Source organism: Etheostoma spectabile, chromosome 17 (assembly GCF_008692095.1).
Source record: "Etheostoma spectabile isolate EspeVRDwgs_2016 chromosome 17, UIUC_Espe_1.0, whole genome shotgun sequence".
NCBI classification, from domain to species: domain Eukaryota; kingdom Metazoa; phylum Chordata; class Actinopteri; order Perciformes; family Percidae; genus Etheostoma; species Etheostoma spectabile.
In genome coordinates, this window is record NC_045749.1 from 18,487,062 (window position 1) to 18,513,368 (window position 26,307).

The window sequence follows — 26,307 nt, forward strand, 5'->3', positions numbered from 1 at the left end:
TCCTCCTCATCCTCTCGGTATTGATAAATATATCGCCGATTGTCCCCCACATCTGGCAGCTTCACCGGATCTGATGCCGTCTCGTTCACTGTCACTGAGGTCTTGCCAGCTGGTTCCCTGTTTGGGAAGGCCGCCCAGGACTTCCTGTCTCCTATGGCCAGTGGAGGGAGCTGACTTTTGGGACCCTGTTGCTTGTCGTAACCCAGCAAGCTCTGAAGGTAGGGGGGCAGTTTAAACTCTGCCACGAGGAGGTTGGGTGCTGAGGCTGTGACCAGGTTCCTGTAGAGCACAGCCGGGGCCTTGGGTGAAGGTGAGCGGGACAGGGGCTCTCTGGATTGGTCCGAGGGTCCCTGGTTGGGTTGGTACATGATGTCTGAGCAGATGCTCCGTCTGTAGTTAGTCGTCTGGTTCCAGATGTCCTCCAGTTCTTCTTCTTCCTCCTCAAACTGCTGGCGGTCGAGGTGGACGGGCTCTGTTTCTACCTCTGCCGATTTTATGGGGTTCTCCCTTGTTTTAACGCAGTCTAGACCTCCCACCTCAAGGGACATAAGCCTCCCCACCACGCCTTTGGGCTGCAGGTTATCTGGACACGGAGCATCCGTGCAAAGCTTAATATTGCTGGAGGTGGAGATTCCAGAGTCAACCGAGTCCTGGCGAACACTCACACTCACTGTGGACTTCAGATTCACGACCATATGAGAAGCTTGGCTCAGACACTGAGGTCCAGGGCTCTTTTCACGCACACTCTGCGGCCTTGCACTTTTATGGTACTGGTGTCCATTCAGGTCTCGGATAAGTGTATGGACACTAGGGCATTCGTGTGTACATGCAGCTGTATTTTGGGCGTGGTTCATATAAATACTGGTTTTAACCTCTGATGACATTTTTTCCCACTCCTGCTCTGCATCCTCGTGCACACTGAACTGGGCTTCAGACAGGTCGTCACATGGTACAGTTTGATCCTCATCCTCCTCAAGAGGAAGTGGGGGTTGGAAGCTGTTGTCCACCTGAGGCAGATCTTTCGCCCCAGCTGTCCGTGTTTTAGGGAAGATGATATCTGCTGAACTGTGTGTGACGGCTGGAGTGGATCGAGTCTGTTTGAAAGAGCTCAGGGCTGTGTGTCTCTGGGAATGGGGATCTGGATCAGTCCCTGCTCCTTTTTTGGACTCTGGAGGGGCGATAGTGATGATGTCCTGAATGCTGGGGATGAGGGTCATGTCTTTTGGTAGATCGAAGCTCAGCACAGAGCCCAACGAGAGGAACCTGCAGTGGCTTCTCGCAGGATTTGTGGTCGGCCCCTCTGATACGGCATATGGAATTATGCTGTACTCTCCTGAACATTCTGTTTCTATGTCCTTCAGCAGGGAATTCTTCATATAGGCCATAGCTTCTACTCCATCCCCACTCTTTGGAGAACTCTTCTTCCTTCTGCCTTCCTTCAGAGGCCATGTATGTGTGTCATACGTGGTCGCCTCGCTGTCATAATAAGGCAGCCCTTCTGTTTGATCCTCCACTCCCATGATTTTCTGGATTGTGTGTCTGCGAGCGTCTTTCTTCCTTTTTCTCTTCTTGCCCATTCTCTTTAGGCTGCTGAAGATGGAGCTGCTGCCACTCCCCGCCATCGGGTGGAAGGTTACGTTGGCCTGAGGTGAAGGCGCCAAGGAAGACGGCGACGAGGAGGGCGACAAGGAAGTAGGGGAGGCTGAGGCGGCAGAGCAGCTCTTTTGGCGGGGCAGGGTGATACTCTCATACACAGGGGCCACAGCCAAGTTGTTATCCTTGACATGCAAGTAGGTACTTACCTAGAAAAAGGAAAAGGATATTAGTGTGAGCGCTTGTCTTATTGAGACTGTAAATGCTTTATCGCAAATGGTTACTGGCACCGCAGGCTGGAGCACTGCAGCCCTCTGCGGGAACAAGAGCGGTTTTATGTGTTACAGACGAATGATGACATGAGTGGAGCGAACCTGACTCAGTCAATCAGCTACTTTTCCGTCTCTTTCAATCTACATCCCAAACATGTGAGAAAACAATGGATCCAGTAATGTACAGTCCTCACACAGCAATGCAAATGTACTAATACACGAAAGACATCAAAATTAGACGAAAGGACAAAAGAACATGGACATGATTGCGATCGCACACTTGCAGTACTTAATCAAAATCATATGTGGCTGCACATGCCGTCATCTGCAGCTGTAATGGCTTGACCTTTCAACTCTGTGACTAATCTCTTGTTTCTGTGGAAGCCCCCAAACCATAAATCACGCAGTGCTGTCTGGGGGCCTGTCTTGAAAAGTTCAGCACCAGTTCTTTGTCTAATGACTGCGCCCGTATTGGCGTTTTGGAGCAAGAGTTTCATAGGAAGTGAAGGTGAGGTCACTTATTTTACACAATTGAGGCACCTCCGCGGAGAGCCAAACAAGACCAGGTTTTGCATCAGGCTTGTGGTGAAATGACAGAAGGCAAAGAGAGATCTTCTGTCAACATTCACAGCGGGGAGAAGATTGCCTGTGCTTTTCTTACTCATCACCCTCATTCTGTCTCTGCCATCAGTGCTTTAAATCCAGGCGCACTAAACAAGTTGAGCTTAAATGAAAACGTTGGTGTGTGAACTGATTCATTGTCCAAATTTTCAGTTGGGAATTTAACCATTTATCTGAGTTTACACAAGACAAGCTGAGAGGGCAAAATTATACTGACAGATTATTGCAAAAAATGGATTACATTCACAATCCAAAACGGACATGTTTATTCTCAGTGCCTTAAGCTTACTTAAATAAATCCTTGTTTTTACGTTGAAAACTGTATAATGGGTTAAATAATATAACCCAAAAATACAATTTGCAATCTAGTTTGTAAAGCCACTTTTGTGCAGAAAATGAGTCATAAAAAATATATTTCATACAATTTTATCAAAACTTACATAACGTTTTCGGTTGGCAATGCATTCATACTATATATCTGGTATAAATAAATTGAATTACAGTTACATAAAGGCAGTATATCTCTTTTTTGAAAAAGATTTTGCACACTAATTGGAGATCATATTTTAACTACACTTCATTAATTACGTTTATATTTTCACAAATGGATTGTAAAAGCAGCACCTCTTTTCCCATCCCATTACAACACAATGGGCTTCATTAAAAATAGAATTTATTTGGTTTTGGATTTGCATTTATGACTGCAGTTAAGTAGGAAATAGTGAGTTTTGACAGTTAAGTGGTTTGTTATCCTTCTCTCACTTTTCTTACATTAACTGTAGATTTTCCAGCCGCAGTGACTTCGGAGATGGTGTGAGTGCAAATATGATAGCACTTTGGCATGACTTGTTTCCTTTCACGCTTGTGCCTGGCTTACAGAGAGGGCAACAGCACGGGGGAAGCTGCAGACCAGCTGTACCTTGTAACGGGTTAGTAGAGCATGCTGCCCCCAGAAGACAACTACACACAGCATGCAGTCCCAGAACACATCGAGACGCAGCATGCCATGCCAGTTCACAATGGGCAATTTACCTCATTTGTACTCTGCCGATAAATCTTTCTCTTTCGCTTTAAACTACCCATAGTATTTTCCAAAAGTCCCTGGCAGCGCCTCCAAAAGTTTTTACAGGCAGAAGATTGAGGCACAGTAGGCTGAAGGAGAAAAGGGGGGAGGGGGGAAGACATGAAGGCCAAAGAAGAGGGAGGAATGTACAGCAGCAGATAGTCAAGGAGGGAGATCCCATGCAGTGTCATTACAGGGATCTGATGTTACTGCAGTGACATGAGGAACAGCAACAATTATCCTTTCCTTCAGTGCTTTTAAGAGAAATTTATGTAGCCAAGCCAACAAGAGTGGCACCCCATAATAGTGTTTGGTGACTTTTAGTTAGAAGTGATGAGTGTGTATCTCACCCTGTGGACAGGCTCTGAGGTCTTCTCCACTAACTGGTCCATCCTAGCAGGCAGCTCAAGCACCTGAACCTGGCTGTCTTCTGAGTTACCAAAGCTAAGGATGAGGTTGACCGTGCCCCCTAAAGCAGGGCTGCCGGGTTCTTTGAGAACCACGATGGAGGGTTTGGGAGACTCTGAGGAGGTGGCTTCGCCGCCCCGTGGTCCGATGCTGTTCATGACCTCATACCCATCCTCTAACTGCTTCTCCTCAGACAGGGATGTGGGCTGGCTGTCTCCTGCTGTCTTTAATTTGTCATCGGAAGTGACGACTGGGGACGGATGGGACTGGTGGGTCTCTACCTCAGGAGCTGAACTCTATGTAGGAAAAAAATGATTTATTAGAGATTTATTATGACAATTATTTTGGTTATGGTTTATTGTTCAAATCTTCAGTTCTTTTATTTTTTTTAAATATAAATATAAATATATATATATATATATATATATTTTTTATAAACACCTAAAAAAAGGCTCAAGTTATCAGCAATGACGGCCTTTATGTCTGAAATTTATCTTTACTTATTTTTTCTAAGTACCTAGTCTGTCCCTACATTAAATGCTTCTCTGCTTATTTACCTCTGATAATGGAGAGCAGCACATTGTGGCCTCAGAATAAATGTTATCTTGGGAAGGCTCCTGTCTGCTGTTCTTGTGAAGCCATTGTTGTTTCTGAGCCCTCCAGTGCACCGAGATCCACCCAAGCATACTCCTCAGTTCCTCCATGCGCTCTCTTACCTACAACATATTACTCAGGGTTTGTAAAAGCGGAAAACCCCCCGAAAACCAACAATATATTTAAGCCTGCTCACCATCTGCGTGAGGTGATGTTCTTTGTCTAAAAGGTTCCTCCCCGCGTCCGCCAGCTCATCAAACTCCTCAAACTTTTGCTCAATCTGCATGTCCAGCTTGGCAGCGAGTGGCCTCTGGCCGTCTTTCCCAAGATGCAAGGCGGTATCTGAGAAAATGTACGACCTGGTGTCTTCTGTCCATGAGCTATTAAGAGGGGGGAGGAAAGGAAGGTCGTGGAAGAGACAAGGAACAGGGCTGTGAGAAAAGCCTTACACTTCAAAAAACATGAGAATGTCCAGACTCTCCCTGATTGGACAGACATTCATCGCCTTGTCACACTCGGCCCAGAAAACGTGGGCTGACCCCCTCAGCACATCTTAAATTATACATTTCACCAGGGACCTGTGCTTGACACCGAGAACATCCTGTTCTGTTCTAAGATATTATAATGGGCAGATGTTCTCCCAAAAAGGATTACGAAAGAACGTCTGGCAGAAAGGGGGTCACGACATCCCCGAGCCCTGCTTACATCATGGCGAGGTAGCTCCTGAAGAAGTCCTGGAGCTGCACAAACTCTCGCAGACGTGACTTGTTCTCCGTCACACTCTTTCCCAGCTCTGTCCAGCCCTGCAGCATAGCCTGGATCTTTGCCCTGAGTATGTGCACTCTCTCTGGGCACAGCTCCTCCATGCGAGCCGTCTGGTTCTCCATCTTCGTTACCTCCTCCCTGATGACTTTATAGGCAATCTGTGGAGAATCACAACAAAAATCTATCATCTTCCATCATCTTCCATCATCTTCTGTATCACTCAAACATCCTGTACCAATTGTATCTCTGTATGACTATGACCTAATCCCCATAACTTAATGCACATCAATCAGCTCAAGATCCATATGGGCTGCATATGGGCTGCCACGCTATAGCAAGCGAGCAATCTTGACCACTTTTTTCTCCTATTGACGAGGCAGTAATTAATAGCGTTGAGGGTTCTCAGGGAGAAACGTTTCTCAGCTACAGAAAGCCTCAAGAACACCGAGTTGTGGATGCCTGCGTGCTGACGGCAAAGTTATTTCAGTTTGGGAGATTAGGTCATTTCTGCTCTTCAATGGTATCAAATCCAGACAGCTGTGTGTGTGTGTGTGTGATAAACATAACACTGCCCAAAAATGACTCACACAGGACTACCAACCTCACATCTCCAACCTTGTGAGCCCTGGACGCAAAGAACACACCGCACCAGATTTACCACACACAAATATCCTGTGTGAATAATAAACTTCTGCACGCTCCGTGTGTGTATGTGTGTGATTGCACGGTGCCAGTTTATATAATAAATTAAACAGCACAAAGCTGGGTGGGCCGACCCTTTTCTTAGATTTGAGAAAATCTGGCACAACAGGAAACAGACTGTGGAACAATGTGTTGGAGGTGAGTGCGAGAACGAGAGGGGTTGCTTCCCCTTTCTTATTACACAAAGCCAATAGTCCAAAGTCAATAGGATAGAATACTTTTACACCGTTTACACCGTCCTCCTCTCACCTCCAGGTGTCCCTGCTTTTCCTGCAGAGCCTCTAGGCCGCAGCGGTCCGGCTCACACTGGATGGCCATGTCGGTCTCTTTCTCCAGGATGTTCAGGCCCAGCTCCTTGCTGCAGCACAAGCACTCCTCCACGTGCACCGCCAGGCTGGCGTGCTGGCGGGGCGTAAAGTCATCATGAGTACTCGTAGGATGTCATTAAGTCATTATGCCTCACTGTGTATTATTTGTTTTCCAATGAGAGCCACATTGCAAGTAAGTGTTTCTGGTGTCATGGAGTCCCTTCTGGGCATGTGTGTATGTGCTATTTTGACATGTGTACTGCTTTCTTACTAAGAATAAATTCAAATGAACACATAACACTCATGTGAGGGGGAGTGCTGGCTCGTTTGGGGCCTATTAAAGTACATAGCCACAGACAAAAGGCAACCAGATGTGGCTCTGTTGGTTTGTGCAGCTGTTTGTGACTTAAAAACCCCTTCAGCATCATCTAAGATCATTATAACTTATTTATGACAAACATTTCAGCAACTATTGGATCTAATGAACTAGAACTGGAGCTCATAGTTCAATAGAACTCCTTACCTTGCTAAGCAGCTCCTGGATGGCCTGGTCGTGGCTCTGCGACCGGCCTCTTTCCCTAACAGTGTCATTTAGCATCTCTACGGCCTCTCGTAGTTCCTCCACAGGGTCCCCCATGTTTCCTATCAGGGGCTCACCACCGCCACTGCTTTGGAGTCCCAGCAATGGAGGAGCTGAGGACATCTTACTGTGAAGAGGCTGTTGGTTACAGAGAGAGAAGGAGTTGTTATTTGACGGGTCCAATATCACTAAAAGGATCGCTTTTACCACAAAAAATAAGGGGTGAGGTTGGTGGATTATTTAGGGTGGTTAAAAACATTCAGCAAAACATTTTGCAACTTTCAGTCACAAATAATATCCCATTCGCCTTCATTGTATTGAGTTAGTCGCAGACATCTTACAGATGAATATCTCAAAACCAATCCATTAGGTGAAATTAGAATTCTTTTTATGTATTTTTTATCTGTGGGAAATTACCCTTTTTTTTGTACTTTTAGTACACAATGTCTCACCTGGCCCAGTCTGTACTGACTACCGCCGAGGTCCTGGCTCTCCTCCAGTTCCACACGCTCCAGGAACTCAGTCAGCATTCGTGTGTCCTGCAGCTCTGAGTTCTGCTGGGTCAGGGCACTTTGGACGCGGTGGTACCTGAGAGAGAGAGAGAGAGAGAGAGAGAGAGAGAGACACACACACAAGCATGAAATGTTTTAATGACCAGCTACACCTTAACAGCAATCCACATCCACATATACAGTGAGCCTACATCCTTCAGCAGAACCACATTACAGAGACCGCGAGCAGTAGACTGAGTGCCTGTCCCCCATGCTAGAGCGCTGTTTATGTAACGGTAATCATATATCATCTGTCACATAAACATATCCTGTACTTGAAGGCATGAAGGTACCCTGTCCGTGCAGTTTATATTCAAGATGGTAAAGGGTGCCCTTTCAAAGGGTATTTTTTCCAGAATAAATGAGCCTGAAGTTGCTTGTATGTAGCGTTAAATAATGACATCATCCCAAGTGTCTTACAGCTGCTTTGTGGGAGCCTCTACCTGCATCAGTGGTTCTTCAGACTCCACAAGTATCCATCCCTGCCTCATGTAACACCCCCACCCTGGAAACACTTCAACTGAGCCCTTTCCGTTTCTTTATTTTCTTTGCTCAACTTGGTGTTCTTTACAGAGTCTGAACTTGTGTTTATGGACATAGGTACGTCCAGTAAACCAGCCAACATCATAAGGTTTTACCGAGAGTCTATGGCAACAACCTGTCTTTCAAGGGCCAACTTAAGAGAGAGGCGTCATCTTGCAAACATGGAACGGGTGACTTTGACACACACTGACAAGCTGTGGGTGAAGTGAATGTCAGGACTGCGGGGTAGACCTCGCTAAGTGCTGCATGAATCACAAATGAATGAATCCAAACTTTGCAATGAATGAGCACATGGAGAGTATTCTTTTGCCAACTTGGAGAGAGTTTATGAGATCTATGGATATATATTTTTGTGGTTTTATGGGGTGAAATTGTTTGTCTGGGGATTTTATGAACACACTCTTCCATGTTGGATTGCAGACATGACAATCCCAAACCTGTGACCTCTTGGAAACACTAACAAAATTCTTGCTTTATTTCCAGACCACAGTGAAGAGCGAAACCACCAGAGTGTGATTGTTCATATCCATAACATCAGTCTTCTGTGATGACAGACATCAGGGGGTTACCCCTGACCTCTCCCTCTCTGACAAACTCACTTTCTTTCTACGTCCTCCATGCGTGCTGGCAGGCCTCGTGTGTGTGGGTGACTGTGGCTATGGAGGCGCTCCACCTCCTGCCTCAGAGCACCGAGCTCCAGGCTGCGTGCTGCCATCGCTTTCTCCAGCAGACAGCTCTCCCTCTCGGCCATGCTCATTGTTTCAGGGTCACCAGCGAGAGCAGATTCCTTTATGGAAAGCTCAACGGACTCCAGCCAGGCTTCCATGCTGCCCAGGGCCTGGAGAACTTTTACAACCTACACAGAACAGAAGCAGAGAGGCTAATGATGTTGAGGTTTTGCTACAGTAATTTTCAAGTGAATTAATGCACAGCGAAAACAAAGAGGTGATGTACTGTACTAAGAAGACAATAAAAGCTTTACCTAATGGAAGTAGACCATGCTCTGACCTACATCTTTTGTAATAAAACACACACGCTTTCCAACTTAGTCATCAATCTGAGGGGATTTGCAGCCTCTTTCCATCCGATAATCGAATTATATGGCAGTGCAATTTATTTCCCTTGGATTACGCTTCATAAATTTTGGGGAATATACCCTGCAGACTCTTCCAATTAAGATGGTAAAGATGAATGTCAATGAGCTTCAAACCATGAGTGTATGTGCACAGCCCAGGCTCTGGGCCAGCAGAAAGCTTCTCCCAATGGGAGAACTGATCTAGAGTCATTGTCATAACCATAAATTTCCCCCATCAGAGGTAAGTAAAAGGCTTTGGTAGGACTCAAGAGGAGTGCCTGTTGTGAGATATTTTATGAATCTTACCCTAAAACCCAGCTCCTCTGAGGCCTTCAGATACATGGCGTTCCTCTGGTGCCTCCGCCGCAGCTCCTCCCAAAGAACGTCCAGCTGTCCGAGGAACTCCTCTATCTTGGCGCAGCCTGGGTGCTGTGCACGGACCAGCCCGCGACCCTCCTGAGGATGGAGTGTTAAACTGATGAGAACATGTGATGACAAAAGGACTGGGACTTATGTTGCAAAATATGGACCTAATCTAAAGCTTTGGGCAACTAAAGCTATCTCAGCTCGTTATTTGATTAATACACAAAAAAATGTAGGGGATATTTTGATTTACGGCAATCATCCAGTGCTTATGTTTTAAAACAAACTGAATATGACAGTGTGCCTTGGCTCACCCGCTTGACCACCTCTATCCTGGCCTTGTTAGTGAGAATTTCTTGTTCCAGAGCGTGTTGGCACCTCCTGGCTGCCTCCAGCCCCTCAAAGCTGGCTATTGAACACACCTGTGTGGCCATGGACACATTGTCTTTCAGCCAGGACAAAGTCTGAGAGGGAAAGGAGAGCAAACGGGAAACGGTTAAAGGGATGAACCGTTTAAAAGAGGATTATCTGAACGGGCGGGCCAAGGGAAATGACATTTAGACGCCACAGGAAGCACAGTGACCAGGGTCCAGGTGATTCTTCTCATCCTGACCTTTAAACCACCCTAGTATTTGTAAAACAAATCAAGGCATTTACTGGAACTGAGAGAACAGTAGCACACTGGTCTGAACACAGTCACAGTCGAGTGCATGACAACTTTGTCTCATTTCTCATTCAAAAACGTGACATAATGTCTGTGGCTGGTTACAAGAAAAGGGTGTAATAGTTGATAGTTGACAGCTGCAGTGCTGACTTGACAATACATAGCAATGGATTCTGACGTTGAGGTTTTTAATCAAGATGAACCATATTTGTTAGTACAGAGTGTATAGACACTTGATTTCTGGTGTAAAGGGGAAATGCAGGCGTGCCTGGCACGGGTCAAGTCACCTTGTCAGCAGACACGGTGAACTTCTGGAGCTGTGTGTGAAGCTGTGGGTGGCCTCGCGGGGCCGTGGCAAGCTTGGGCTCCGCTCTGGGCTTCCTGCTGCAAAGAAAACACAGACATGTGACTCCAATTATGACTTCCATAAAGAGCTCTCATTACGTAAGTCACAGAGAAAGAGAGAGAGAAGCCAGGCCGAAATGTTACCTTTCTCCCTTCAACTGATGACTGACGATGACATCATTTGCACAGGCAGGGCCGTCTCCCGTGGGCAAAGAGGTGTGGTTCACTGATGGCTGCTCCTGGCTTTGGTTGCTCTGTGTTTTCCTAACAATCGCACATTCAACAGTACTCTGTGGACAAAAAAGCACATTGTCTTGGTGGGAAACAACTAAAAGATTTGCAACACGACACGCAAGTAATGTTTGGCTTTTTCTGTCGGCCATCCATCGAATAAACGTTGACTGGACGCATACATATCTCAAATGGAGGATTTTATACTGTGAGCAGTGACTAGACAATGAGGCATTGGAGTAGCTTACTGCTAATGTGAACGTTAAAATGTGGCTGGAGGCTGGACAACATGGACAGCTGCCCAAATAAAGAAAAGCCTCTCCTGTAAATGACACAAAGCATACTCTCTTACAAAGGTGGGCTCTTCTTGGTGAAATAACCCAGACCAGACCAAAGAGCCAAGCTATTTCTGTTTGACAGCATCAATGTTTGTAATGAAAATACTAAATATGGCAGCAAAATGTTAAATATATTAGAATTTCTTTATGAATGAACACATTACGTCTAACAAGGTTGCCAACATGTGCTATACCACTTTGATGACTAAAAAGAGCCACTGCAGTTGGAAACACAACCCTTTTTTTAAATCCCCTATCCCCAACCCTAATTAAATAGCAGCAGGTTTTTTTTCAGCCTTAGATACTGATTTCCATGGCCCACTACTCTGACTCTGTTTACAACTATGCAGTGGAGTTTTTAGAAAGGTCAATGCCAGAGCTATAGGCCTTGTCTATGTGCAGAATTATATTAAAGACGTCAACAGCCACTAAGCCTCTTTTACAACCATCCGAGTGCTTTAAAGGTTGGCCAAAGGACTCTGCAGCAGGGTTTCCAATGAAAGCTACATGTAACCGGACCATTACAGAGAACACAGTGGGATATCCTGATGGTTGGTCTGGTTACCAACTGCAGTCCACAGCAAACATCTCAAACATTGTACTGCAACAGGATCCAACAGAACCAATGCAAGAATGGATGCACAATAATTACTTATAGGTATAATAGTTTATTTATTCAAAAGGTATCTATTTTTTAATAGTTTTTTGGGGTATGTAATTATGTTGTTTCTAACTGTGTGTAATTTAAAACTTACCAACCATCGTTTAAAAAAAAATAAAAAATAAAATTATATAATTAAGGTTTTACTTGCTTTGCTGACCAAAACTGACAGGCATAAATATGAAACGATTAAATTACCTGTGAATTAAGTACAACATTCTGTTAGGTTGACAGTTTTTTAACTGTATGAATAATGCAGACCATGCTGTGTTAACTGTTCTATATAACATAATGTCTTTTACATATGCCAGTAAAAACAGCGCTGACACTGAGCGCAAGTCTCTGCAACAATCAGCAAGGCAAATATGCATCTGAGAAATGTTTTCCCATAAAAGAAAAATCAGAAAGGCGTAATTTACACGGCGGCCAAAAAGCACAAAACTGCTATTAATAATAGTGTTTTATGGAGTAGCTTTAATTTAACCAAGTTAGTTTCTGACTGGGCCTATAGAAGAAGTGAGTCAGAGATCTGGAGAAAAGTGTCCCCTCCAAAATTATGTGAGAGACGCTGTAAATTAAAAGGGTCTAATATAGTTTGCTATTTACAGAAAGATGTATGGCACATTATCGGACCATTTCTGTGCTAAAGCTCCAAAACTAACAAACTACTGTGATTCATTTGACAGGGTTGATAACCATCAATGACCTCGCCTCCCAGATATTTGCTTCTTCCCTTCATCTTTCACAGTGGCTTCCACTGTAAACAACTCCTGCAGTGCACTTAACATCCCATTCTGCCATATAAAAAAGAATTCTGTCAGCCACAGCACAAAATAGTCCTTTCATGATTCGCTATGTCATATTCAATGGCATTCTGTGTTTTTAGGCCTCATTCAATCATCTAGCATATTTCTCCCTACCTTGGTACTGTTGATTCTTATCTGTTTTCTATGGATCCTTTTCACCCACGTGTCTTTTTGCAATGTGCTATGAAGTGATGTCAGCCAAGAACTATCACTTAGCACCAAGCCCATCTGGTCTGCAGCCCCAGCATCTGGCTACAATTAGCCAGAGAAACAGACAATGGCCATGTTTACCCTCCAGCGACAAGAGGCCATACTACTGCTGACACAGACATGGACATTAAGAATATAATGCATGTACCCGTATACATACAGACACGAAAACTTTTACAGGTACCTTTAATCAACTGAGTCAAATTGCACCAGAGAGACCACAAGAAAGAAAGTGCGTATGGAAGCATGTTTGCGGATACACTGAAAGTGCAGTCTACCATATGCAAATACCTAGAGTCACTATCAGCCAAAAGAACTGTACAGCGGCATCTTGTACCTTTAAATATACTGGAATCAACTCAGCACACCCGGGGAAAGTTAAAGCGTTGCGAAAGTATGTGACAAATTACTTTTACTGTTCAACTGATGGTTGTGCCTGGCGCGGAGTTTGGCCTTTGGGCTCCAGGGTTTTGTCTGGAGTGTCTTATTAGTCCTTTCAAAAGAGTAAAGAGTGGGTCTCCCACAGACGCCGCACCTAGGTAACTCCCAGCTCCCAGGGCAAGAAAGGCAACTGACTGCAGTGAAAGGGCTTGGGACGGCCATGCCAACGAGCTCAGCACCTGTTGAGAGAAACAAGTGAGCCTGGCTTGCTGGCCTGATTAGTTAGAGCCTAAAAATATCAGCAGGGGAATATGTTGAAAAGAGTAAAATTTTCTCTTCTTAATCATCTGGGCAGGGACTTCACAAGGGCTCAGGGCCAATAAATGTAGAGGTACGTTGCATTAGGGGATACCTCTGTGCTGAACACACATAGCCACTGGGCATTCACTTACAGATTGTAAAGAGATTTAATGTGCTAACTTAAAAGCCTAAATATACACATAATTACTGGTTTTTAACATACCACACACTTAAGTTTCTGGATACCTCCTCTTCTAAAAGACGCTTATAGTATTTCCTTGTAAGTTTATGGGCAGTGGAGTCACTGTAGGAGCGCCCGTGTGTTCAATAGAGTGTTTCTGGTTGGCCTCCAACATGAGGAATGTCTTGTCTGAGGAATCCACATGCTCAGCAGGTTATTCACTCACCCTACACTGAGCCACAGACCATCTATTAATATAATATCAATCCAATGACTTTTGTAAAAGCAGTTAAAAGCTAAAATACTATTTTACCATAAAGGAGGGGAAGGCTTATTTGCTCTAGCCTACCATTCAGCCAAGTTGTACAGTCACGGCTTGACATTTTTCATGGACACTTAAGGAATCCTTGTTCCAGTATAAATAACACCTCTAAAAGCTCTTCCTGTAACTCCTACAGGGCAATGTTCATAACATTTTCAGACTGAAGTTCTTCAAGAGATTGAAAAGACTGAACAGTTATATAATGCTCTATTCTCTCCAGGGTCTTTGGGTTTTAGAGCCATGCTGGTATTCATTCTAACCATCTTATCAAGGGCTTCCTCACAACTCGTACACCAGATGATGTAATTAAGTGCAACTAACCATCTGGATGGAAAACCAGCAGTGTGTTGGGTGCCAACACTAGACGCCACTGCTCTATAGCACATCTGAGAGACTCCAAAAACACTGTTATTTAGGGAAAAAAAATCTTTAATTGTAAAACAGGCATTTTCCAAACCAGAAGACGAAGTGCGTCACTTTCTGTAGCCACAGACGTCGTACTGATGATGCTGGTCTCTCCCAGTCAAGAGCCACACTGTGACTTCACCAGTAATAGATTGAAATACAGAGTTTACTTACCACGCAGCCTTTTAGACGATTCTGCTCCTCCTTCACCTCCTTTCCCATGATTCTTTGCATCTCCGTTCCCACGTTGCACTGGGGTTCTCGGGCGGGTGTCAGGGGGTCAGCATCTTCCCTGGTGAAAGCTGGGCCAGTGGGAGAGAGTGTGGTCCGGTCACTCCTGCAGGGGGAGCAGAGTGGGATGTTACTGTGGTGCTGACAGCAAAGCTCCAGAGCCCCGCGGTGAACTCCAAATATGGCTGTGAAGTTTTTTGTTTGTGTTTTTTGATTTAAATAGCCATGAAACGCAGCTGATAAGACAGACCAGATGATGTAATATTTGGATCTAAAGATAGCCCGCTGACATTACAGGCTCTCGGCTTGAGAAATATTTGGAAAGCAGGAGATGTTGGAGACGGATGTCAGAACTATGGAGTTACTCCTGACTGTATTTATTAATGTGAAAATGAAAAATAGAGTAGAATGTACAAGGATTGCAATGTTATCCATTGGCCAGTTCAACACTTTGATCCGGTACAAGATAACATAAAACTACTGGGCAGACTAAAATTAAATTGTGCAAGAATATTCATGGTCCCCAGAGGATGGTTCTAGTAAGTTTATTATTAATATTATTATTATTATAAATAAAAATAATTAATAAAAACTTGATTTATATGGTACATTTCAGAACAAAGTTTTGAAACACCACCATCACCTCAAAGTACCCAGATTTTCACAAGAAACATCAGGGAAATCTAAAATGTACAGATTTGCTACCTATAACATAATCTTTTATATATCGGACATAATTCCAAAAAATATGTTTTACTATGCATGCTGAAAGGCTGCAAACGATGTCAATAATTCAGTATGGACCCCAGTGCACAGAATCTCATTTCTTGTAGCTTGGTTCCAATTTTACCACAGCATTTAAATATGTACTCATTAAGTAGATATTGGTTCTGATGTAAAAGGCTGGACTCTTACCGAAGGCTATTAAAGTAACAGTAAATTTCTTTTACAATGCCATACAAATTACAAAATATGCTTGTAAACATGTAATATCTTAGATTTAGCAGACTATTGGAGGTGACGGCAGGATTTTAATCGTGAGAAGAGAACAAACCGTGTTGCCAACTCGACTCAGTAAGCCAAGACATCATTCACATAGTACAGTAATCAAACACATGGTCAAAATCCAAAGCAGTGCAGAAGACTGATTATTACAAACTAAACCAGTGGGTGGTGGTGAGTGATGCCTTGTGTGGTAGTTGGTCTCCAGACAAACCAGCCCTTCACTTTGCTTATCATTTTTCACCGATTCAAACCCAAATTTAGCAAGGCTAATCAAGAGAGAAATCTTTATACAAATGGAAAATATCTTCTCGGTTTTGCCAGTGCGGAATTTTAATGTAGGGTACCAATTGAGTGATACGTTTTTTTTTTTCAGTTCCAGCTCAGTGGAAATCAATGGAGGACCAATTACTGGGTGAAATGGTGCATGTACTCACAGGGCCACCAAAGTGGTTGACGAAATCCTTGGCCTGCTGTCTTACCTGAAAACCTTCTGAAGAAGCGCCCAGCAGTCCTTCACCTCGCTCTGCTTCTGCGTGACGCCGGCCGCCAGGGCAGGATGGAGATTAGACACCTGGGACAGGCTCACATCTAGCACCTACCACACACAGGCCTGTAGGTTAGGTTGAGAAGGCTTCTTGCTGCTTTAAGTGAAAAAAAACAAAACATTTCCTACCATGATTTGACTGGCGATGTCGCGTATTTCTCTATCGCCGAAGCTGTCAAGCTCTTTGGCTGCAGATATGCTTTTCTTCTGAGAAGAGAAGATGTTTATCAGTAAATGTGAGCGAAATGTGAATCTAAGATCTAAGCGGAAAAGAAACAATTAGGCCACCACGCAATTTTACCATGTTATCAATAGCAAACAACGTATTATCGGCCTGTTGGTAGAATGAGGAGACCTCCAGTGCCAGCTGAAGATTTTCATGGTAGTTTTTCAGATGAGACTGGACCTTCAGCCACCTACACAGAGAAGATAACACACAAATAAGTCTTCTGTCTAGATAGATGAGGTTTCATGCAGCATACCATTTCAACATAAGGGACAAAGTTTACATTTTATTGATGTGTTTCCTCTTGCTGGAGATGTTTTTGCCATCTGTCTTCCCTTGTTTCTCCAGTTTTAGTGCCAAGTGGTTGATCTCCTCGTGGAGGTTTCTGTATAGCTGCTCATCCTGCAGGGGAACACAATCCAACTATGACCTCAGCTGTAGATAAATGACTGGGAAACCTCTACAGAATTGTATTATAAACTATTAACATATGGGAATGTGTATATATTTACCTCAAGAGTGTTTTTTTTTTAAATCAGTGTTCTGGTAATTATTATTAGCTGCTTGTTCCTTTACAATGCTCACCTGTTTCAGATCTAAAATTCTCCTGGTCAGCTGCATTTTGTCAACATTCCCCCCAAAGACATTCACCAGAGACTGCTCCTCTTCCTGCTGGCACACATAAAAGCCAGTGTTTACAGCCCCCATTTGTTAGGAACCCGACCATTATTTCTTTTTTCAGAGGCACCGGGATAAAACCACATTACTCCTGCTACCAAGGAAGATGCTGAACAGAAATAGCCTTCAGCATTAGGTGAGAACTTGATGCTAATGCACAGAGGGAAGGATGAGTGGGACTAAATGGAGAATACAGTCTTCTCTGGGGAAGGATGTTCTATAAAACTTCATAAGCAACTTCCTCCATTACATTCCTACAGGTTCATTATCAATCATCAGTTCCCTTGCGGCCGACATGGACATGAACAGAAAGATAAACATAAGCCTAAAACAGCAGATTGCTTTTTAATAATGACAGGCAGATGTTTTACACTGGTGAATATACACAAACAAGAGACGCCTCCAGGATACTGAGCTAATTTCTAAGTGCTTTTTTTTTTGTGCCAATTATCTTAATCTTAACAACTGTTGATCAGAGCGGTCTGTCTACTCATAATTGTCTCTGGGCCAATTGTTTTTGGTTTTAATTGTTACAGTAGGAGAGCTTGATGGTGTTTCTGTTGAGATGAATGGGAAAAGGATGGGAGACATTTGGGAGATGATGTGAACAGGATCAAAATTATGAAAAAGGGGAAAATGCAAAATTTAAATAAAGGTGCATAACAAATATCACATTTGACGCTGTTTGCCATTAGTGTTCAATTTGAAAATGAGAACATGAATGTGAATAAATAGAAAATGCTAGCATCAGGCAGTCAGCAATACATTAAAATCCCAAACTGCAACAAAAACCTACAACAAATATTAAAAAGTGCTATATTTTGACTCAATAGTTCAATACAATTGGCTCTGAAAAGCATGACAAAGGGGGAACCAAAAAAGCCCTCCCTCTGCAATTAAATCACTTCTACACAACAGAAACAGATTGTTTTTTACCTTCTCTTTAATCCAGGCCTCCAGCCTGTCCACTTTTTTGTTGAACTCCTGCAGGTTCCTGGCTCCACCCAGGGCCCTCGTCTGATTTGCAGCGGTCTGTTTCAGGGCCTGCCACTGGTCCCTGAGCTGGCTGAGCTGCTTCTTCACCAGATCAGAGGTGGGGTTCAGCTTGCAGATCAACTGCTCACCCATCTTTTGAAACAGAAAGTCGTTGTTCACTTAGGGCGTAGTGCAGGAGGAGCCGCCAAACTAACATAGAACAGTGGCTGAGTACATTTGACACCTTGAGTTTGTCAGAGTCATTGCTCATGGGCCAGACGGCTTCACAGATGTTGGACAACTGCCATTTATTTCTTGGACATACCCTTGAAAATTCTCCTGGTTCAGTCAATGCCCTTCCTGAGTGTCAAGGAGGTTAATTATCAGCACTGTACCATTTCCAAACATGTTCTCCTAAGGGACAATGTATAAGCTGAATTGACAGAGCCGTCTGGAACACTGAGGGTCTGCTTTTCTCTCTGGCCAACTGGAAATGCCTACGAGCCCATTATGTTATGTGTTATGTGATCTGACGGACTCTCTTAGCTACAACGGCAGTGATTAATGTTTGCATTCATATCCCCATTACTTGTTGAAAAGTTAAAATAAACATTTCATTTTGGATGTGGGTTGCTGTGATGTGCTTGCACTGGTAACTTGGTAATATGTCTGCTAGAGTGTTGAATCATTATTTTACCTGGTTGAGTTGAATTAGGGTGTTCTCAAAGTCTTTGAGGTCTCTCTGAAGCGTCTGCGAGGCCTCCTCCCAATCCTGCAGGGGGCAGCGCTGAATATTCCATCCATCCTTCAGGTCCTGCAGCTTGCCTTTGATCCACGCCTCTGCCTACATCGCAAACAGACATACAGACCAAAATGTTTAAGATATGCTTCACACTCTGCACATCCTAGGCAACCACTCATGTCTGTTTATTGACCAGATTCAGCTGTTCAATGATGTTGCCCATTTTCTTCATTTTAGAGTAAAATCTGAGAATGTATTAGCTTTAGAATAATATATAACATGGCTGAGGTTGGCCAAGGAAGCATTAATTATTTATGTATAAACACTATATTTGTAGATACATTCGTATGGCTCGATATTTAACACAGAAGCATGACAAAATGACTATCAGATTTCCTTAGCAGTGTTTTCAATGAACTTTATATTTAGAACTTTCACATCTGAGGCTCATCGACAGCCAATTAGTTGTACACAGATATTTGCTGTGTGACAGTACACTCAACAAAGCGGTAGTCACAATGGGAAATAGTCTTGTTTCTGCATATCAGGAGAGCAAACAGGCCTCATTTTCTTCCCTGACATAGATTAATACGTTGCCTCAGACACATCAAGAACAGCTCTTTGTTCTCCGGTGTCATGTTATGCAGAGCAGACGTTTCTTTTGGCGAGTGCCTCGGCTCTATTGCATAAGGCTTTGTCAAGCAAAGCTGCCTTTTCTGGTAACATTTGTACGGAGTGAAAAACTGCAAACCAGGTGGCCAAAGTCAAAGTGTTGGAAAGTACATGTTTGTTTTTGCAAAGAACCCAGTGTGGAAGTGAGTGACCCACCCAAGTCACGATAATTGAATGGATGAATAAATCAACTCCGGTTCTTCTGCTTCTAAGATGGATTCTAAATGAGTCATACAATTGATAAAATTATTTTTTCTAGTGCTATTGTGTAGAATGTCTGCCGTTACAGTTAAGCACACAAAGTGAGTCATTATAGCATTAAATTAAGGAATTATTTCTAAAGGAATTCAGTACAACTGACAATGAATATTGCAGTAACTCCTCTTTTAGATCAATAAAACATCAAGACGCCACATGACACGGCCTCTAAACAACTCTTTACTCAAGAGTAAAATGTGATGTCATTAACTTTAAAAGCCCTCTGGTGCAGCGGAGGTATTTCTGTGTTGAACAGAAGGAAAAGAGCTTGACAAAACAGGCCCCTATCGCCTCACACTGGCTCCCATGGCATTATAATGACCTCATACAGGAAGTCTATGATTCTCTTGTTTTTTCCTGTTCGCTCTCCACAACAATAGACGGTTTATGAAAATGTACAGTAAGGCTTTAGTCATGCCACAAAGAATAGACAGCTAATGCACACAGTTCAAATTGTATTTTTTTGATGAAAAATCTGTGGCCACACCGGAAAACATCACTGGAGTCAACAAACACCAGATTTGAAAACAAACTATATTTGGTGATCATAAGCAAAAATCAGGCTGCTTTTCATTTCCACAAGCCTCGAAGAATCCACTTTTAGCATTTAACAGGAAAACAAGTGTGAACATCTTTACACTTTATAAAATGTTTACCAACAAGCCAAATTTTTGTTTCTTGTATTAATGCAACTTGGCCCTAAAAAAGACTGTTGGAGTCGAAGTTTCTCGACTTTATCATGAAAATGAGACGGTGAAAGGCGAGCTTTTTTGCAGTGCAGCCTCTGAAACATATGGTCCTCAGCAAAGCTGTGCTTCTCCATGTGGTGACCTGCTTTGCTCTCCTTGCTTGAAACATTAGGGACCTTTAAAAGCCTCTCCATGGAAAACTCACTTCCACTTCCACGGCGATGTAACACTGAAATAACACATTTTCATCAGCGATAGCAATCAACCACATCCCTGTAAAACAAGCAGGTCCCCACCTACCCAAATCTCTGGTTATTTAAAGTACATTCTCAAATAAAGTTAAAATACAAAATGCTGTCTCCTCCAAAAGCAACAGAAATACAAGCTCCACTTAAGAGCAAAGGGGCTGCTAAGCTTGTTAACATGAATGACGTGCTACAGAGCTGTTTTCAACACATTCAGTACATACATCATATGTCTCCTTCAGCTGACACATCCCAAATTGATTTCTTATTACTGGAAGTAAACAGCCTATCACTTGGATGGTTGATGGCCAACTGCCGGAAAAAATGTCCCTCAGCCGAACCCGCAGAAAAATGTCCTTGTACACTGGGGTGGACGGAGCATTGAGATAACACAACTAGTTGTGCAGCTTGGCTGAGTCTCTCTGGGCCATAGGCGTGAAGAGATGGAGCCAAACAATGATCTCATCCCTAAATAATTGCTTCACTTGTGGCGGTTTCCCCTCCCTCTCTTCCCTCAGCCGAACACAGCTCATACAGTTCTCGGGACAAAATAAGAACCAGTACATATTTTGTTCTCCTCAGAGGGTCATGCGACTGGCAGCTTCCATTCTGATTTCATCTCAACAGTGTAACTGGTTGCTATTGAGAGGAAAACCCTCTCCAGCTTCTTTCCTTTAAACATTTTCACATCAGAGGAGATGGGAGATAAGTTGCTTGCTGTAATCTAATTTTTAAATCATTAAAACATCTCCATCTGCATTATCTTGAAAAGTGGTGTGGAACAAGCACACCCTCCTAAAACATTTTATTAGGTTCTAATTATATGTGGGAAAATAAAAAAACTGTAGTAAAGCGCAGCCTTTCATGAGCAGAAGTTCAAATAAATACCCTAACTGACCACGACTAACTGCTGATGTTGATATTGTGAATGCATGCTACATTTTACCTGCAGCACTTCCTGGTTGAAGAGCGAGTTGCGCTGAGTGAAGTCACTCTGGGACGTAACAGCTGCCGACGCTTCGTTCTGTGTGTGTGGATGGCTTTCTTTCACTTTGGCTGTCTGAGGCTCTCCCTTTAGCGTGTCAGGCACTGACAACTGTGAGAGGAGACAACACAGACAACAAAGTGTTAAAGACAAGATGGCAATTTCAATTTGACTGCAACATTAATTAGCTCACACCTGAACACTAGATGTTGCTCGCCTCTGATAAAACCTATAGGAATGATGTACAGCGCTCAATGATGTTTCTGTGTCCATTCATGTTGATAACACCTTTTTTATACTATCCACAGACAATATAAGCTTGTGTGACCCAAGTTCCCTCTTTACAAAAAACCTACTGTCAGCACTATGTGAAATGAAATGAAACACCGCTGGCACAACTTTCCTAATTGAGCATTTCTGCTGCTCTCCAATCAGGAAACATCTGGGCACATAAAGGAAGCAGGAACAGACAGATCCTTGGATGTCTAACAGGTTTTACTGTCAGCCTTACATGTAAACATTTCACCTTTAAATAGCAGATCATGTTCACTCTTTCATACCTGAACAGGCAAAGAGACCACATCCTTCTCATATGAAATGATAACCATTTTTGGGGGCATTTGCATGAATAATATATGAGAGGAGGAAAAGCGAAGTATTGTTGTGCTTGTGGAATGGGAGGTGATGTAGATGAGGACTGTAGTTTTTTGTTCTAAAAGAGGAAATTAGGCTTTTGCTGTGTCAGTGTGTTATTATAAGCAGCCTCCATGAGCAGCAAGCCTTTTCTTTTGTTAACATCTTCCCTGACCTCGTGTTTTCCAGTGAGCCCTGCCCCTGCAGGGTCTGCTGTAACAGAGCACTTCATCCACAACATAGCCTACACTGATGACTTCAACAAGAAACGGGCCAAATCCAACAGCCCATTGACTTTAAACAATATCCTACAATATACACATACTGTGTTTCTTCTGTAGACTCTTTCTTCAATAAATTACAGTTAATCAAGAGGACACAACAGGCTATGTGTATGAGGTTCAAAGACACGTTGCTCCCATAACTTAACTGGTTTTCCACCTCTATGTAACTTTGCTCCAAATGTATGATATAATAAACTTTAAAATAAAGTGTGGTGAACACAGCACATGATGACTTCATTTCGTAAACTCCACGAGATCCATCAGCTCCCCTGCCACGGATATAGTAGCTAGCTAAATACCTTCTTTAACTGTCTATACCTCACTGTCTCACAGCAAAACAAATACAGTCTACATAAAGTTTGGACAAATAGCACCATTATCAACACAAAACACTAAATATATACAGTATATATTGGGCTAAATAGGATACATATATGCTTTTTAAATTAAACTTCCATTTAACGTTACTGTGACGACAGCAAACAGTCATTTTGTTTTCTTTAGCTAGCTATTTCTTGGTTATTTTAATGTTACGTTAGCAGTTAGCTAACGTTAGCATCTTACCTGTTGGACGGATTTCTCTCCGTTCACTTTTAGCCTGGTTTGGCCCTGCGTGGCCTGAAGTTCGTCACTGCTGTCTCTTCTGAGTAAAACCTTAAATATTTAGAGAAAATAAGCAGCCGATAGTGCTGAAAATAAGCCGTAAATGAGTAGAACAAGCTGGGCAAGACGACGAAAATTGTGGCAGGTAAAAAACCAAAACTGTTTAGACATTAACATTTACACTTGTTAAAACAAATACCTTGTTACATTTCCGGTAACCACTTCAATATTTTACATTATGTCAGGGTACATTTATCAGAAAATAATATATCATAATTTAAAGATATTCTTTTAAAACAGTTATCTAAAAATCCCCAATAATGAAATTACTAATTAACAAAAAGTGAAACACCATGTGGATACTTCAGCCCATAGCCTACTGGTAAATGTCAGCAAGTAATTAAAAACATTGTTCAAAATGTCTATTTTCCATGCTGAGTTTAGTCTTTATAAGGTTAATATATACCGGTATTTTTGTTGTTGTATGTAACAGTTCAAACTAAAGGATTTATCACATAGCCTACACTTTGTGACAACCTTTTACACATTTCTTTAAAAATAGACTATGTAATAACTACCTATATTTTGCCTTTATTGAGTAAAATTGCCTTTTAATTATACTAAAATATTGAAACAAATCCCAACTATATGTGATTATTTTCATGGTTACTATAGTGGCACATTTGCAGTAGTAAAGTGTGTCCTGTACCTTGAAGTGAGAACTGGACTTATTCTCACAGCTCACACCCACAATCCTGGGCAGATGTGGATCGGCTGATGTGCTGGTGACGTTGTTGTTGTTATTGTTGTTTTCAGATGTGGACCCTGTGATTGAGAGCTGTGCTGGTCCCACTGACACCTCGTTCTCTGATCTGCCTTTATACCCAGAGATCGCGATCTTCTTGATGGACCTGGAGACAGCAGAGGCAGAGGCGACGTTCTGGTTCAGGTGGTCCTCAGCCGCCATGTCCTCTGGATTGTGCTTGACCGGGGCTACCTGCTTGACGATGGGTGAGACGAGACAGGGGCTGTGTGTGCAGACCTGGGATCGACTGAGGTAGAGAGAGTTCAGGTTGTGCTGCAGAGTGCAGTTATCCAGACTCTGGCTCTGCAGATAACTCTGTGTAAACTCTTGGCATTTTGGCACAGCCGGGGCCGACAGCCTCGTTCCAATGGTGAAGGGCTGGACCTTCCTCACAATGCTCTCAGACATTGCCAGTGTCCAGATAAACAAACAAAATATGCTGAAGTCCAAATGGGCATTGAAAAAGTCTGTCACATCCCTTTGTACGCTCTTCTCACTCACCAGTTCTGTTTGCCCAGTCTCTGTTAAGCAAGCTAGTGGAGGGTTGAACAGAAAGTGGAGGGAGCGCTCAGTTCTCCACCTTCTTGTGCATATTGAGAATGCACAGCACACAGCCCAGCACGGCTTCCTTGGACTCCTGGGATCGAATGCGGTCCCAGACGTGGCGCAGCGCTGTGCCAAGGTGGGCAGCGCCTGTAGAGAGGCTTCTCCTGAGGAACTGTGCCACTGAGCCTGCCAGTCTGCTACTGAGGAGCCTGATAACCAGGGACCGCAGCAAGATGAAAACTGCTGGCATGCTGCCTTACTGTGCTGTGCGAAAAAAAAAAAAAGGTCAAAAAAAGGAGGGGGAAAAGAGGAGGGTTGGTTAAGAGAGGGAATGAAGTCACCACCTCTCCACACATACAAACTCTCTCTCTCTCTTTCTCTCTGACAGGAGCGACAGAGTGGAGAGGGGGCTGTAAAGCCTGGCTGTCAAAACTTCCCCTCTGAACCCGAACAGAAAATCTGTCCAGATAAGAGGCGAGTAATGGAGTCAGAGGCAGAGACCTTTGTCAGACCTCTTCAATCACAGCTTATCCTCTCTATGAGGTAATATCCTCAGTTGAAACAAACTTGCACACACCCACACTGCCTCTGCCTTACCTCCACCTTCAAGTGCAAAGGAACAGATTCAGCCTTGAGGTGTTCTGCTCTGTTCCAGCACAAAGAAATTACAAGACAAAACAAAAAAGTCCGTCACAGACAGCAGGCTTTTGAAAAATCCAGGGAAAAATCTAAGGAGAGAAGAAGCTTCAGAGGCTCATGTGAGCGCTGTCTGTCCAGGAGTGAGAGTGCTTTCCTCAGCTCCAAGCTTTTCCCCATCAGCGAGGAACAGCTGTCACAAAAGTTCCATCTGAATGGAACAGCCCTGTTGCTCTGCTCCTTAAACCTCAGAGCTGCTGGCACAACAAGTGTGGGGGGCAAATTACAGTCAAGCAGATAATGACCCCTACCACTCCTTGATGGTGGCTACGGTTCAACAGAGCACATGTTGGGCTGAATGATTGGAATGGCAAGGGGTGGCGTACGTATGTCAGGGCAGCAGGGATTACTGAGGACAGCAGACAGCAGAGAAAATATTTGGAGAGAGCAGAGCGGGGAATTTGCTTCCACTGGTGAAAGCTTTCCCCAAAAAAGGAGTTCTCACTCTTCACTTAGCTGCCCTCTGACTTGACCCCGTCACCTGGTTGAATGGCTCGCAGTAGCTGCTCAGCCACTTAAAACTAAACCAAGTCAGTATAATGAAAGTGAAGTAATTGCATGCCACATTTCTGCAACATAGTGTTTTGTGAATTCTCAAAATATCAACCCTCGTAGAAAATTACATAACATTTAGAAATTAAAAAAATGTAATTTCCTTTAAGAAAGAATGTGTTTATGTGCTCAAAAGTTGCGTGTGTTACTGTGGGACAACAGTCACTCAGCAGCACTCCATATGACAGAGGAAGACGCCGGAGACGACATGGTTAATGATGCTTTTAAAAGAGCTCTGGTTTCATGATGAAGTCATCTAAGGAAGAGTTTTAATGTGTTGCAGCTTGAAATCAGAGATAAATTCTGCACAGGCTGAGTAGTGTTCACGGAAAGCTGGATGGGTGGAGTTCAAGGGGTTTGGCTGACTTTAAAATGCCATTTCCTCATATTGCTGGGTGAGTGGCTCTAAAAGTGTGCAATTTATGTGTGCTGTGGGTACACTATGTGACTATGACACCACCACATGCCGAAATGTTGGTTGGGTTCAAGTGGAACATTTTGAAATGTGGTCTATTTTTAATTTCTAATCATTATTCGTCAGGAAAGTAATGTATACACGTATATCTTTTTGCAAGTCATGCTATGTAAAGGAAAGACTAGCCCGCTGAGAGAAAAATGAGAATACTGCAATCCACAGCATAGCCTAGAATACAACT

At 43.3% G+C, this 26,307-nt stretch overlaps 1 protein-coding gene and 1 long non-coding RNA gene across 6 annotated transcripts in view; one reads left to right on the top strand and one right to left on the bottom strand.

Annotated features, from left to right (window-relative positions):
- mymx (myomixer) overlaps positions 1–24,325 on the bottom strand; it is a 27,930-nt gene extending 3,605 nt beyond the window's left edge. Inside the window, exons 1-25 of one of the 5 annotated variants that reach the window (XM_032541245.1) lie at positions 23,762–24,325; positions 23,014–23,103; positions 21,494–21,643; positions 18,639–18,785; positions 17,903–18,094; positions 16,874–16,957; positions 16,572–16,690; positions 16,364–16,478; positions 16,192–16,269; positions 15,998–16,113; positions 14,457–14,619; positions 10,592–10,737; positions 10,390–10,486; positions 9,753–9,902; positions 9,382–9,531; positions 8,600–8,856; positions 7,359–7,494; positions 6,850–7,044; positions 6,268–6,420; positions 5,257–5,474; positions 4,748–4,931; positions 4,515–4,673; positions 3,900–4,253; positions 3,519–3,638; positions 1–1,802 (exon numbers count right to left, since the gene is read on the bottom strand). The exon at positions 1–1,802 is cut by the window's left edge and continues 49 nt beyond it. In XM_032541245.1, the coding sequence (XP_032397136.1) occupies positions 1–1,802; positions 3,519–3,638; positions 3,900–4,253; positions 4,515–4,673; positions 4,748–4,931; positions 5,257–5,474; positions 6,268–6,420; positions 6,850–7,044; positions 7,359–7,494; positions 8,600–8,856; positions 9,382–9,531; positions 9,753–9,902; positions 10,390–10,486; positions 10,592–10,737; positions 14,457–14,619; positions 15,998–16,113; positions 16,192–16,269; positions 16,364–16,478; positions 16,572–16,690; positions 16,874–16,957; positions 17,903–18,094; positions 18,639–18,785; positions 21,494–21,643; positions 23,014–23,103; positions 23,762–24,265 (5,879 nt within the window). In that variant the 5' untranslated portion in view covers positions 24,266–24,325. Of the gene's footprint in view, positions 1,803–3,518; positions 3,639–3,899; positions 4,254–4,514; positions 4,674–4,747; positions 4,932–5,256; positions 5,475–6,267; positions 6,421–6,849; positions 7,045–7,358; positions 7,495–8,599; positions 8,857–9,381; positions 9,532–9,752; positions 9,903–10,389; positions 10,487–10,591; positions 10,738–14,456; positions 14,620–15,997; positions 16,114–16,191; positions 16,270–16,363; positions 16,479–16,571; positions 16,691–16,873; positions 16,961–17,902; positions 18,095–18,638; positions 18,786–21,493; positions 21,644–23,013; positions 23,104–23,761 lie in introns of all 5 variants that reach the window. The other 4 variants (XM_032541246.1, XM_032541244.1, XM_032541248.1 and 1 more) reach the window with 4 other exon arrangements.
- On the top strand, positions 22,954–25,625 carry LOC116705251 (uncharacterized). Its single transcript, XR_004335885.1, has 2 exons — positions 22,954–23,197; positions 23,869–25,625. It is a non-coding gene; the product is annotated as an uncharacterized LOC116705251 (long non-coding RNA).
- The last annotated feature ends 682 nt before the right edge of the window (positions 25,626–26,307 follow it).